This window comes from Aquarana catesbeiana, linkage group LG12, assembly GCF_042186555.1.
Source record: "Aquarana catesbeiana isolate 2022-GZ linkage group LG12, ASM4218655v1, whole genome shotgun sequence".
In the NCBI taxonomy this organism is placed as follows: domain Eukaryota; kingdom Metazoa; phylum Chordata; class Amphibia; order Anura; family Ranidae; genus Aquarana; species Aquarana catesbeiana.
Genome location: NC_133335.1, coordinates 91,600,751 through 91,616,127, shown reverse-complemented (window position 1 = coordinate 91,616,127; position 15,377 = coordinate 91,600,751). Strand labels below are relative to the sequence as shown.

Genomic DNA, 15,377 nt, shown 5'->3' with positions numbered 1-15,377 from the left:
CTTGTAAAATGTTTACAGGGGCAGCTGCTGGGGGCTCATTTGCCATTGATGCAGGCATGCCCCTAGAACTACATCTCCAGCCTTTCTCTACATAGTAGGCATGCTCTTAAGAATCAAGGCAGCAGTACTGTTTTGCTGGGAAAAAAAATCTCTCTGGTGAATGACAGTTACGGTTCTCTGCTCAGAGCGGAGGGGAGAACTGAGCAATAAGCGGTGTTTGATCGCTAAGTTCTCAGTGCTGAACCGTGGGGGACAGATACAGCATCAAAGCGATGCTGCATCCACCTAGGCGACTATGAATGTTTTTTTTTTTTTTTTTTTCCAGAAAGCCATACTTCTCTTTTAAGTGAAGTGAAATCACTAGTAGTTTTCCTCAGTGAAAGATGTGCCCTCAATACCTGTGCTGGTGACAACAAGATATTGGTGGTAAGAGAAGGCAGTAAAGACGGCTGTCTTAAGAAAAAGTTGAAATGTGCATATCAGCACAGTATAGTCTGATAAGGCTGCGCATTTTGAGGAATTGAGTGCATTAGAAGAAGCTAAAAGAAGCAGATTGTAAAGGTACCACTATGTTTATATACTTGGGGAACAAAAAGGTCCTCTTTCAAGAGGTTGTAAACCTCCGATTGCGTCTTTTACCTATAGGTAGACCTAGAATAAGGCTTACCTATAGGTAGTGGAAATATCTCCTAAACTTGTGCAGTTTAGGAGATTTGCTGCACACTGCGCCAATGATGTCATCAGCGCATGTGCTGTGAAGAACGGCCCTCCGTGCTGCTTTTTCACTCGCAAGTGCCGTGACTGACGGCTCCCGCGCGCATGCGGTTTCGGCCAGTCAGAGCCGGAGTCCGCGGCCCCGTAAGGAAGAGGGACGAAGATGGATGCAACCACCAGTGGGGACAGCGCGGGCTTCGTTTTCAGGTAAGTGCCACATAATGGGCTAGTATGCGTTGCATATGTAGCCATGCTTTGCTAATATAAACATTACAGTTGTGATGATTACAAATGAGTTTGGCTCCCTCTAGTGTCCTTCTATGCTATTAAGACTTTTGTTTGGTTTCTGGAAGCAGAGTTACAAAGCATTGTGGGAGATGTAGTTTAATGAGGAAATGACTCGTGTTAACTTTGTTTTGGGAACTACAAAACCCACAATGACAAGTCACAGACCCACAAGGCCAAGTTACTGCACTGCATGCTGGGAGCAGAAATAAAAGGAACAGCGCGGCCATCTTTCAGTCTCTTAGGACGCCATTCAATACCAGCCTGCAGTGAGGTCTGTGAGTGTGACCGGGAGACTGCGGCCTGTGAGGCGTGGAGCAGAATCGATTGGCCTCTGAGGTGTTCCAGAGCACAGCCAGCTGGACCAGTGTGCGGATGGACCGGAGGACCCAAGATTTTTGAAGGTTTCCTGTATTACAGTTATAAGCCATCAGAAGGAGCGGTGCGGTGTGACGGCGCCAACTTTGGATCAGACTGAGATATCAGGAAAGGAGTGCGGAAGGAGCTTTATCATTTATCATACAGTTTGTTTCCTACCTGTTTCCCTGTTTGGATTTACAAATACTGCAGTCTAATACCATAAGCTAGCTGAAGATTTTGAAGACCAGGAACTTTTATCATCTTCTATAAAGCATCACCATTCATTTTGCATTTGGAACATTGCATTACAACCTAGGGGGAGCCCTTGAGTACAGGATATATATATATATATATATATATATATATATATATATATATATATATATATATATATATATATATATAATATTGTATTGTACTGTTGCACTTTCATAACATTATACTGTGGATTTGGTGTGTGTGCTTTGAGGTTTCAGTGGGAAGGCGCTTAATATAAGTTTTGGAGTGCATTGAGCGTTTATCCCACTGTGTACCTGTCTGCATACCTCCCTTACGGTAACTATGTAGACCGTAACTACGGTACGGTCTACAATTTTCAAGATTATATTGAGTGCTATCCATTGTCACTTATTGTTTATGCTGAATTGCATTTTCTTTTATGTTCCACACATATTACAGTAAATTACTTAAGTGGTTCAGTAACTCTGTGTGTGGTTCTCATTGATAGCATCTCATTACAATATGGAACCCGAGGTGTCAGAGGTAAGAGAGGATCTGCAGAGTCGGGGTAGCCAGTGGGGTATAGAGTCAATCAGCAGCCCCTATGGGGGTACCGCTACACATACTAGCCCATTATGCTTTTAGTTTGCAGGGGAACAAATAGGAAATTTAACCCATTAGGGTTTACTTCCTCTTTAGGCCTCATGCACACTGGACTTTAAAATAACATTATAAAAATGTCAGTAGCTTTGCAGTGAGTTTTTTTTAACTTTTTTCAACGTTTTTGCAATAGCGTTTATTAGTGTTTTTTCACATTAGCGTTTTCTTTTTTGAAGAAAAACAATTTTTTTTTTTCAATGGGTCAAAAACGTTAAACGCTGGTGAGCGACGTTTTTGAGCGTTTGACGTTTATCAGCGTTAGAGCGTTTTTTACAGCTGAAAAACATCTCTCAGAACCTACTAGTTTTGTTTTTTTTTATTGCTCAAAAATGCCACTGCCCAAAACTGCTCATAACAGCCTATGTGTGCATGGACACATACGATAATATGATGGAGAGTTTAATGACTGTAGAAAAAAATGTCTACAGCCAAAAACAGCTGCTGTAAAAAAACGTCCAGTGTGCATGAGGCCTAAAGTGTCAGGTAGAGGAAGTTTAGGTGTTAGGGTTTAGGGTTTTGCTTTAGTGTAGGCAATTTGTTTTTTGTTTAATGAGTCATGGAGGGTGGGGGGGTCTGTAGGTTTGTATCTTTCAAGCAACATCACCAGCTTCCCATTAAGTAAGGAACAAATTCAACAGCATTCATGGTGCCTTCACAACATGGTGAAAGCAGCTGTGCATTGGCAATGGAAGACAGATTTGTAAATACCAGTATCCAGGAAAGGCACACAGAACTTGTTTTGTATACCATCTTGGCACCAGGTGTAACAAAATGGCAGCTACCTGTATAGCTCAAACATGCTCACTGGACAATAAATCTGCATTGTCACATTGTTCAATGAGCAAGCAGAAGAAACAGAAAGCTGAAGAAGGATATAGAGTAATCTTCTTTCCTATAGAGTGTGGCAGATGTGTTTGAACCCCATAACTAGCTTGACAGAATTACTAATCTTGATACAGGCAAAGCAGTTCACATCTATGTATTTTAAAAGGATAAGTTCAACTTCTCTTCCCGCTTGCTGTCACAATTTTAAAAAACGTCACTGCGTCATTCATTCACAGCAGTGTTAATTTCCTCAACGAAAATGTTTTCATCAGCGGCATTTTTACAGTGATGAAAAGAATAGCACATTTTCGTCCACTGACCAAAAACTATGACAAAAATCAATTCCGTTTTCGTTAACCAACGAAAACGAAATGAAAATGTGAAGGGGGATGTTTACCCTTGTGAACTTCTGGTTTCTGTCACACCATACAAGTGTCTGCTTTCTGTTCTCAGAGCCTGGGCTACGAGCGTCTGGACAGCACATTCCCCTGGATCTGTTCTCCGTCCCTCTGTACAGCCAGTCTGTGCACTGTGTATGTGAAGAGGATGTATGGGTGGGAAAGTCTCAATCAAGCAGCTGAAATATGAAGCCGGGGACTGAGTGAGTGAGCAGTTCAGCACCGTGACTGTACTCTCCCACTTCTCCTCCAATCCCTTCCTGCCAACTCTCTCCCGAATCTCTCTCCCTCCTCCTCTTTCTTATGTTGTCCCCCAGCAGAATCTTTCCTTACCTGCAAGCAAAGATCTTTCTTTCTTCAGGCTCCAATTTTACTTGGTTCTATGTGTATTTAAGTGGGCTCACCATGCCATTTTTTTTGAGGGTCTGGCATTTAGGAGGTTAAAACAGGCAGTGCGCAAATGTGATATCACCTCCTCATTGCCTGTCAAATGCCTCTGAAAAGTGACCTGATCATGGATTACTTTTCAGTGGAGTGATATTGCCTGCATCAAGTGTGTGAACAACCCTTTGGGTTCACACTGGTAGGCTGTGGTTTGGCCACAGTGGTGGTGTACTTGCAGTTTTCATGCATGTTACTCCAGATTATAGCCGCAGTCCCATAGACTACTATTAAGTTGCACATTTTTGCCACATTTTCTGCACCAAAAGCCATGCATGCTGTATCTTTGGTGTGCTTTCAGAAAACCCTACAAAAACGTGCAACCTAATAGTAGTCTATAGGACTGTGGCTATAGTAAGGCTTAACATGCAGGAAAACTGAAAGTACATCACCACTGCTGCCAACTCACAGCACTGTGCATTACAGGCCTCCTTAGACTATCCAGAGCAGCTAAATCTCTACCTGTGAGTTTGTTCAAACCGTAATACAATAAATAATAAATAATTTGATTTTTTTTACTCAGGAGTATATAATAAGTTTGGAAATTCTAGAGAAATGCTTAAATAATGCATTACAATTTAACTAAACCCATTCTATTTTAGTCGACTAAAATGTAGGGCATTTTAATCAACTGAAATGTACTGCAGATTTAGTCAACTAAAACAAAAATAAATTGCAGATGACTAAAATGGGACTAAAACTAAAATGGCATTTAGTTAAAGGACTAAGACTAAAACTAAATTGAAATTTGCTGCCAAAATTAACAGATTCACAGTGTTCTTTGAATGTGAAAACTACAAGTCCCGACAGCTTTTTGCAGCAGTTAGCTTGTAGTTCTCAATGAACCACCAGGGTTCTGTTCAGTGCTCTGGGTAGTTCATTGATTCTTCCTGTCAGTGTGTAACTGCCTCCTCGTACAAGGATGATCTGCTGATTGTGGATGCAATGCTTGGCAGGCTCATAGTAAAAAAATACAATAAACAAATAAATGCAAATTTTTTCACCTGCAAAAAAGATTTGCATTTATTTTTTATTCTTTTACAAAAGTGAACTTATCCTTTAACTATGAATTCACTAAAACACATGGCTTCAAATAATTTTTACACTTAGATATTATTCCTTCAATCTGCTAAAACGCTTGAAAGCATGGACAGGATAAACCTACAACATGCAGAATTTATTAATAATTCTGTTGTATTTCGTATGGATTTCTGCTCCTTTAAATACTGCCACCTTCCTTCTGGCTACTGTTAACTATGAAATATATTGAAAAAAGTAGAAAACATTCATTCCAAGGAAGGATAAAATAGTTCATAAGAAATGGCTTGCAGCTGCTAAATCACTTCTTTATGTGACTGATACGAACTCCTTACCTGCGTGGCATTTATGTGTGTAAATTGGACATGCTGAAATTATTGGGCAATAAAATAATATTTTAACAACTTGTGCCATTAAAGTGATTTGACTTCTAGCTGTTTGCCTGCAGTTCTGTTTTAATCTCTAATTCAGAGTTTAGGACACATGTTGTGTTCTATAGTGCTTAACAAGGGACACAAAATTGTGTGCTCTGTGTAGGCTGCATTTAAAGCGGATGTCCAGCTGAAAAAAATTTTTTTTAAAAGTCTGCAGCTACAAACACTGTAGCTGCTGACTTTTAATAAGCACACTTACCTGTCCAGGGTGCCCGCGATGTCGGCCACCCGAGGCCGATCCGTCCATCGGATCGGGTCCCGGCGCCGCCATTCGAACTAAGGGAAACAGGAAGTTGAGCCTTGCGGCTTCACTGCCCGTTTCCTACTGCGCATGCGCGAGTCACGCAGCGCTTTGTGAATGGCTGGCTGTGTTCTGGGACACACACAGTTCCCAGAACACAGCGCGCCCCATTCCTCAGAAGACAACGCGAGGAGAAGAATGAAGATCACCGCGGAGTAGGAAGTGGCAGATTAGGATGATGTGCCTAGCAACAGCCATTTCTGGTAAATAAAATTTTTTTTTTTTTTTTTCAGATTTTTTAGGAGCATTTTTATGTAATTTTTTTTTTTTTTAGGGTGGACCTCTGCTTAAAGAAAGAGCTACCCTCTCATTACCTGATCCCATGCTCTGGAGATGTTTAAATCCATTCAAATCTGCCGCCAATAAAATCTGAAGTACTTCAGGCTGTAAAAGGAAAAAACAAAATATGATATTTATGGAGAAAACTACCTACACTATAATAAAAATAACTGCACGAAAAGCCATCAAAATACCTGCAATCCCGAGAAAGAAAGTGACAATCCCTGACACTGGAACTCATGAATTAGTTCTCCAAGTCCTGTGACAATAGTATAATCCAGTACATTTACGTGTGAGAAATCAAGGTTTACTGATCTTGGTGGGGAAACTGTAAAGGCATTAGTAAAAACAAAGACGGTTACATTTCCCAGTTTCAGACTTTCGATCACTTCAAAAGGTACAATGCAGTCCAGGTAACTTAAAGCCCTAGCATTATATTTTCCAGCAATTCTCTCTGTAAAATAGATGCAGATATCAATGCCCAAAAGTAGAAATAGCTTCTAAAGGGAGCCCTCATCTGAGGCATCTCTCAAGGCTGAAGACACACAGAGTATTGCTCTATACAACTCCATATACAGTACTATACTTTTTTATATTAAAATCGAATTTTTAATACAGTTTACCTGTAAAATCCTTTTCTTGGAGTACATCACGGGACACAGAGCAGCCATAGTAATTACTATGTGGGTTATACGCCACCTATAGGTGAATGGACACTGGCACATCCAAAAGACAGGCAGTCCCCCACTATATAACGCCTCCCATACAGGAAGTACCTCAGTTTTGTAGCAAAGCAATGTATATCCCAGCAAGAGGGGAGGGACCCCTGTGTCCCGTGATGTACTCCAAGAAAAGGATTTTACAGGTAAGCTGTAATAAAAATCCTATTTTCTTTATCGTACATCATGGGACACAGAGCAGCCATAGTAATTATTATGTGGGATGTTCCAAAGCAATGCCCCTGAGAGGAGGGAGACACATATCAAAGCAGGCCGGCTTCAGAGGTGAGGACCTATAGTGCTGCTTGCAGTACACTGCGCCCAAAAGCGGCATCCTCCTGCCACCTTACATCCATCTGGTAATATTTAGTAAAAGTATGCGCTGATGACCAAGTCGCGGCCTTGCAAATCAGGGCCATAGAGGCCTGGTGACGCACTGCCCATGAAGCACTCACTCCCCTGGTAGAGTGCGCTCTAATTTGAAAAGGTGAAACCCTTCTTTTCAATCCATAAGCCAGAATTATAACCTGACAAATCCACTGTGAAATAGTCGATTTTGACGCTGCCTGCCCTTTTCTGGGCCCTTCTGGCAGCACAAACAAAGCATCAATCTTCCGCATCTGAGCTGTCACCTTAAGATAGATCCTGACAGCTCTCACCACATCGAGAGAATGCAACAATTTTTCTTCCGCAGAGCGAGGTTCTGGGAAAAAAAAGGCAGGGAGACATCTTGGTTAAAGTGAAAACTGGACACTTAGGCAGAAAGGTTGGGTGAGGACGAAACACCACCTTGTCTTTATGAATTATTAAGTATGGCTCTTTACAGGAAAAAGCTGCCAATTCTGACACTCTCCTTGCCGAGGTTACTGCAACCAAAGAAAACAACTTTCTTGTTAAAAGGATCAAGGGAAGGAATATGGTGCATAGGCTCAAAGGGGTGTTTTTGCAAGACCGATAAAACTAGGTTCAAGCCCCATGGGCACAAGGGCGGCCTGACTGGTGGAGTTATACGAGTTACCCCTTGTATAAAGGCCCGGATCAAAGAATGCGAAGCAAGCGGTCTTTGAAAAAATATTGATAAGGCCGAGATCTGACCCTTGATTGTACTCAAGGCTAGCTTCATTTAAACCCCCCAATTGTAGGAAGGCAAGAATTCTTCCTAACACATACTTTTGAGGATGCCTTCTTTTGGCTTCACACCAGGAAATATATGACCTCCAGATCCTATAATAAATGGCCCTAGAAGCCGGCTTCCTTGCATTAATCAGGGTAGTCACCACTGAGCCCGAAACAGCCCTCGATCCTTTAAAATTTGGGCTTCAATAGCCAAACCATTAAACTTAGCGATTGTAAGGCAGGACGGAACACCGGTCTTTGCGAAAGCAAGTCTGGACGGGATGGAGGAGTCCACGCTTTCCCTACTGCCAGCCTTATGATTTCTGCGTACCAAGATCTTCTGGCCCACGCTGGGGCTATTGTATCACCAGGTTCCCTTCCTCCTTGATCCTGCGTAGAAGCCGCGGTAGCAGCTGAACTGGGGGGAATGCATAAATCAATGAAAACTGATCCCAAGGGGTCACTAGCGCATCTGTTCCGAATGCGAGCGGATCCCTTGTCCTTGACACAAAGCTGTCCAACTTCTTGTTGAACCTGGACGCCAACAGATTTATGTTTGGGGTACTCCACTTTTGGCAAATGGCTGAAAAAACCTTGGGACGCAGGGACCATTCCCCCCAGGAACAATTGTTGGTGGCTCAAGAAGTCCGCCTGTCAATTCTCGACTCCTGGAATGAAGACTGCTGACAGAAAAGGCACATGCTTCTCTGCCCATGTCAGAATATGGCCCACCTCCCTCTGGGCCGCCTGACTCCTGGTACCCCCCTTGGTGGTTGATGTAAACCACTGCTGTGGCATTGTCAGATTGTATCCTGACGGGACAACCCTGCAACCTGAAAGTCCAGGATATTAGAGCCAGACGCACGGCCTAAATCTCTAGAATGTTGATGGGCAAGGCTTTTTCGGTCTCTGACCACTTCCCCTGGACAGTGCCTCCTCCAGAACTGTTCCCCAGCCCAAGAGGCTGGCATCCGTCGTTACTACCTTCCAGGCTCTTGGCATGAAGGATTTCCCCTTCTGCAAATTTCTGGCTATCAACCACCAATTGAGACTACGGAGCACCTTTAGGGACAGATACATTGGGTAGTCCAAGGCTTGGATCCTCTTGTTCCAAGCAGACAGAATACTGTTTTGCAACAGTCTGGAATGAAATTGGGCATAGGGAATAGCTTTGAACGAAGCCACCGCCTTCCCTAACAACCTCATGCAAAAGGTGAATGGAGGAATCCTTCTTTACCTTGACCACACGGACCAGATCTCCTATAGCCCTGATCTTCATCTGAGGCAAAGAGACTCTTTCTTAGACTGTGTCTATGACCAGACCCAGGTATTCTAGCCTTCTTACTGGCCGTAAGGCCGATTTTTCTAGGTTGAGAATCCAACCCAGGTGTTCCAAATACTTGACTGTGCTGGACACACTCAGGTCTAGCCGTGCAACAGACTGATCTACAAGCAGCAGGTCGTCTAAATATGCCATTACTGATATACCCTGGACCCTTAATCTTGCTAATACCAGGGCCAGAACTTTTGTAAACTCCCAGGGGGATGGTGGCTAACCCAAAGAGCAAGGCCACGAACTGAAAATGGCGCTGTTCCACATCGAATCGCAGAAACTTCTGGTGAGCGGGGCAAATTGGTACATGCAGATATGTATCTTTGATGTCTATTGATGCTAGAAATTCTCCTCCCCTCAGAGTGGACACGACTGACTGGATTGACTCCATGCGAAAGGAGTGGATGGTTAGAAACTGATTTAGATCTTTCAGATCTAGAATGGGTCTGACATCTCTATTCAGTTTTGGCACCGTGAAGAGATTCAAATAAAAACCCATGGCCTGTTCCTTTGTTGGAATTTCTATAAATTACACCCTGTGACGTCAACCAGTCCAGTGCCTGGAATAAAGACCTTCTTTTTAAACAGCTCTCTGGGAAAATTCAATCTTAGAAAACGAAATGGTGGAAACTCTCGAAACTCTAGCTTGTAGCCTAGAGATACTGTGCAGATGACCCATCTGTCTTGGATCTCTTCCCGCCAGGCTCCTGAAAACTGCAGAAGCCTTCCCCCCACTTGAGCGAGTGGGGGCGCCTCTTTATAAGGAGCCCTTGGACTCTGTTTTGCAGGCTTCTATCCCCCGGGCTTCTTCTGGCCTTGTGCTTCGCCTTGAGGCTTACTTCTTGAACCCAACAGCAGGGGCCATCGAAACTGCCTGGAGGTTACAGCACCTGGTGCCGGGGAAGAAGAACATTTAAATGAAGGATGCCTACTCCTTTTTTTAACCGGTAAAAGGGCACTCTTACCACCAGCGATTTTTTGGATATACTTATCCAAGTCGTCTCCGAACAACCGTTCCCCATGAAAAGGAAAACCTGCCAATATTTTTTGCCTGCACGGCAATTCAGCTGACCAATGCTTCAACCAGAGAATTCTGCGCATATGCACAGATGAGAGGGCAAAGCGTGACACCTGTTGAATACAATGTTTAAGAGAGTCAATCGCAAAACATAAGGCCCTTGGCAGCTCTGCTAACTCTCGGGCTGCTTCCCCTTAAGCAGGGACACCTTTAATGACCTATTTGAGCTGGTCTTTTAAGGATTGACAAATGCCTATCGCTGCCACTGCAAGCTGTGCTGCTGAACCAGCTATAGAAAAGGAGGCTTTAAGTAAAGATTACAGCTTCTTGTTGACTGGATCTTTGAAAACCTGGACATTGTCCACTGGACAAGTTAGACTCCTATTTACAGAAGAAATAGCAGCATCCGCTGCTGGCAAACTCCACCTCTAATGCCGCGTACACACGATAGGAATTTCCGTCAGAAAAAACTTGCATGGTTTTTCCGACGGAATTCCACTCAAGCTTGCCTTGCATACACACAGTCACACAAAAGTTCTCTGAACTTTCGACAGTCAAGAACGCGGTGACGTACAACACTACGACGAGCTGAGAAAATGAAGTTCAATGCTTCCGGGCATGCGTCAAATTGTTTCTGAGCATGCATGATTTTTTGTGCGTCTGAATTGCATACAGACTAACGCATTTTCGGATAGAAACTTTTCCCAACCGAAAAATAGAGAACATGCTCTCAATCTTTTGCTGACTGGAATTCCGCCAGCAAAAGACCGATGGAGCATACACACGGTCGCATTTTCTGACAAAAAGCTCTCATCTGAGTTTTGCTGGTGGCATTTCCATTAGTGAACTTTTCCTCCATGGGATAAAGAAGAGAAAATCTTCTAGGAGGAATAAAATACCTATCTGGGTGATCCCAGTCTGCATATATTAGTTGCTCCAGCAGTGGGTGTAAAGGGAAAGCATGTGGGCCCTGTGGAGGCCTCAAAGAGCCCAAAGACGAACAGTGGGCCTCGGCCACCGCTGGGGGCATCTTGAATCCAGAACGGACCAATCCCGTAAGGGATTGAACTAGCAATCTTTGGGATTGCGAGGCTGAGAAGGGCTCCTCTGAGATTGAATCCTCAGAGGAGGAGTCAGCAGCCTGCCCTTCTTCCCCGTCACCAAATGGCACCTCGATATCATCTGCCCATTCCTGTTCCAATACTGCAAGGTCAGGAGGGGGAGAAGGGGACCTTTCGTGTTTTTTTCCCGGACTGGGAGACAGAGGCGATCATTTTTTTTTCATTATTTTTCCTTCCAAACCAGCTAATGCTGAAGCCAAAGAGTCACTGGTGACGCATGCAGAGGCTGAAATGTTGGATGTAGCCACTATGCCTAACAGCCTGGCCAGTTGCCTCTGGCATTTCAGGGGAGGATAGTACTGTGGAAGCTTGACTAGGATCCTCAGATCCTGACAGCGGTGCCCTTGCGCTTCTCCCTGCTGTATTCCCCCCCACTTTCTTTCGGGAAGACATAGTCCTAAGCACAAAATGCAGAGGTACTCACAATCTGCATCCACTGCTGAGCTGTAGTCCAGCAAAAAAAATGCTGCCATCACTGCTCAGCCTAATGCCCAGTAGGCCTGTATCCACACCTATACAGTGCTTACATGCCCCAGTATGCTCCCTGCCCCAGTAGTGTCCCCCTGTCAGCCACCGGACTCTTCACAGAGTCACAAACTTTATAGCCACTGAGCCTGCGCCTTGTGCTACGTGCATGCTCGCCCTCCATGTGCACACTGGCCGCGCCTAAGTCACACCCCCTGCATCCTATGGTGGCCTTTTAACCAGAGCTGACTCCCACACGTGAGCGTGGACGAGGCGGTCCCGTTATCGGGATAGCTGGGGGGGAAACGGGGCTGTGTTACTGTGGGGGGATGCTGGCTGCCTCGCACAGGAGGGGGGTGGTCCCAGGGCCTTTCGGCAGACAACTGGTAGACCAGGATGAGGGGCAATGCTGTCTCCAAAAGGAGTGCTTGCCAGACACAGAAAAAATGAAGGGGAGCTGGAAAGCATGACAAGTGAACACCAGGTATGTTATAAAACACCCTCTAGTGGTGAAAAACAGGCAAGGCATACGCTACTCAGAAAAAAATCCCTTAAGGTGAACCATATGCATTCCTTTTCCAGGTTCTTTCTTCTTTAAAAAAAAAAACAAAAAAAAAAAAAAAAAAAAACTTACCGTTCCCGCCGCAGGATACTGCTGGAATACACAGCCAGACCCAATCTTCACCCATCACAGCGGGCCAGGTCTCCGGATCCCCCTTGCATACTGGGGTCCATACCCTTGGACCTGTACAGCACCCTGCCAGGACAACCTTTGGTTTAGTCATGTATCCAAGGGCCTGGATCCCACGGTCCAGCCCTCCTAAGAGCAGCATTACAGGCAAAAAACATCCATCTTGGCCTTTTCTTTTGCCACCTTGAATGGATCCAACTGCATAGCCCCTTGATCCTGTCAAGGATTTCTCCAACGGGGCTGTCCTTAGTATAGCATTTTAATCCATCGTGACCATCACCTTGAGACACTGGCGAAAAACTGAGGTACTTTCTGTATGGGAGGGGTTATATAGAGGGGGACTTCCTGTCTTTTGGGTGTTCCAGTGTCCATTCACCTATAAGTGGCGTATAACCCACATAGTAATTACTATGGCTGCTCTGTGTCCCGTGATGTACAATAAAGAAAGTGATTATTTAATGTAACTTTTTATTAAAGTGGATGTAAACCTTCTATACCCAGTGAAGTGAACCGCCTCAGATGATACACAGGAATTAAACAGATCTCCCTACATACGTTTTACATGTATATCTGCAGTCTTCAGCTTTATATAGTCTTTAGAATTCTTACATTGTGTTGGAATTTTTACTTCCTCTTTCAGCAATGGGAGGGGAGTCTGGGCATACACTGTGTGTGAGCTGATTGGAGGAAAGGCACACACAAGCACTCCGCATAGGCAGAGGAGCAAAGATACTTTCAGAGCTGTACCGTGAATAGACCAACACTCTGTTAAACTATTTATAGCACCCACACCGACACAAATTTCCAGCTGCTTTTATCTCCCGTCTCGGAGAGCTTGCCATAAGTTATCATGCTGATAACAGAGGAATGAAACAGCAAAAAGACACGGGACTCAGGGCTTTGGAGAGAGATAAGTAAACCCTACAGATAGATGTGCCTAGGTCAAAATTTCATGAATCGGGTTTACTAATTTTTTTCAATGCGGGCTATTGCACGTAAATACATGTTAAAAAACAAAACAAAAACAAAAAATTAAAAACACAAATGGGTGTATGGGTTCTCAGAATCAGAAGTTGGATTGCACAAGTTGGTCTGCATACGCAGAATATGAATTTTACAATTAACAGGACATCATACTGCAGGTAAAAACTGTGTATTCTGGGATTAGATGCAACCATTTCATAGCTGGCTGGAGTGTAGCATTTTACTAAAAGCTTATTTCTCTAAGTGCCGGTTCACACAGGGGCGGCACGACTTGCAGGCCTCACCGAGGCGACCTGCACACGACTTCAGCGGCGACTTGCAAAACGACTTCTGTATAGAAGTCAATGGAAGTCGCCTGAAGTCGCCCCAAAAATACTACAGGAACCTTTTTCTAAGCCGGAGCGACTTGCGTCGCTCCTATTAGAACGGTTCCGTAGTACAGAACGGGAGGCAACTTGTCAGGCGGCTAGGTCGCCTGACAAGTCGCCCCTGTGTGAACCGGCACTAAAGGGAGTTATGTTTTTTTCTGTGACATTTAGATATACACATAAGAAAACAGCTTGATGTTATCAATGTGTATTACGATGCAAGTTCTACTTATCTGAAAATCCATCACCTCATTAAAAGCACAAAGTGAAAAATATTCACGGAAAATAAACAAAAAAAAACAATTAAAAGTAAAATGAAAAAATGCTTAGGTTATGCCTACTGGTAGGCTCTCTGGGACCATAGGAGAGCTGAAGATCTCACATGAGATAATGTACCTCTACACAATGTTAGAGAGTGTATTCCTTTAAGATTTAGAATCCTTAGCTTTCCCAGGATGCCGCGATGAGACCCAGTGACGTCCCCAGAACCTACAGGAAGCAGCTGGAAGTGTAAAGTATATAATTTTTCTTTTTCTAAATGCTTTGCAGTGTTTATTGGTGAATGAGAGATAATTGGAGCTTGCATTTAAAAGCAAAGTCTGCTTTGGCAAACAACAAATACGCTATATTATCAAAAGTATTGGGACACCTGCCTTTACATGCAAATTAACTTTAATGGCATCCCAGTCTTAGTCCGTAGGGTTCAGTATTGAGATGACCCATCCTTTGCAGATAGAACGGCTTCAACTCTTCTGGGAAGGCTGTCTACAAGGAGTGTGTCTATGGGAATGTTTAACCATTCTTCCAGGAGCGCATTTGTGAGGTCAGGGCCTGATGTTGGACAAGAAGGCCTGGCTCGCAGTCTTTGCTCGAATTCATCCCAAAGGTGTTCCATTGGGCTGAGGTCAGGACTCTGTGCAGGCCAGTCAAGTTCCTCTCACCGCCACGCATGACAGCAGACACCGAAAGCACCTGAGTGAGTTTCCTCCAACAACACTCTGTCCGAATACACAGCATACACAATGTCCCTTCTGGGGTTGTATAAAGCTCTTTCTTTTCCCTTCCCACTCATGAGAGTGTAGCCCACCCATCATGAACCACTCTGGCTACAGGGTGGATAGGGCTAGGTAAGCATACCACCGGAGGGTCCCCTGGAGGACCTATGTTCTCCCTTCCAGCCCCCCTCCTACCCCCTTTTCTCCCCTATGATGGCACCTACCTCCCTTTTTTTCCCCCTCGATTCTTTTCTTCTTTGAGACGACAGAGTCGGACTCCTAGATAAGGTCACTCAGTTAGGAGGAGGACCCCTTTGGCCTTTGTGCAACGTTTGAAATCTACTGCAATAACAATATCAAGCTCTCCACCACCAAAGAAGTTACACCGTTCCCCGCCTGGGAACAAGACTCTGCCAGTCCACTCCCTCATTTCCATGCACTACTTATCTGCCTCAGATATTGCTTTCAAAGTATGTTGCACATATCCATCAGCTTCTCTGCTTGTTATGCATGTCACTGCAAGGACACCTTATCTTAGCTGTGTATCGTCTAGTACTGATATGAACTTATGCATGCAAGATCCTTGTCTCTACACGTTTAAAACTCTGTATTT

At 44.2% G+C, this 15,377-nt stretch overlaps 1 protein-coding gene across 1 annotated transcript in view; it reads right to left on the bottom strand.

Annotated features, from left to right (window-relative positions):
* Positions 1-15,377, bottom strand: part of SLC26A11 (solute carrier family 26 member 11) — a 116,733-nt gene that overhangs the window by 21,563 nt on the left and 79,793 nt on the right. The window contains exons 15-16 of the mRNA XM_073608207.1: positions 6,149-6,282; positions 5,990-6,059 (exon numbers count right to left, since the gene is read on the bottom strand). Coding sequence (XP_073464308.1) covers positions 5,990-6,059; positions 6,149-6,282 — 204 coding nt within the window. The remainder of the gene's footprint in view (positions 1-5,989; positions 6,060-6,148; positions 6,283-15,377) is intronic.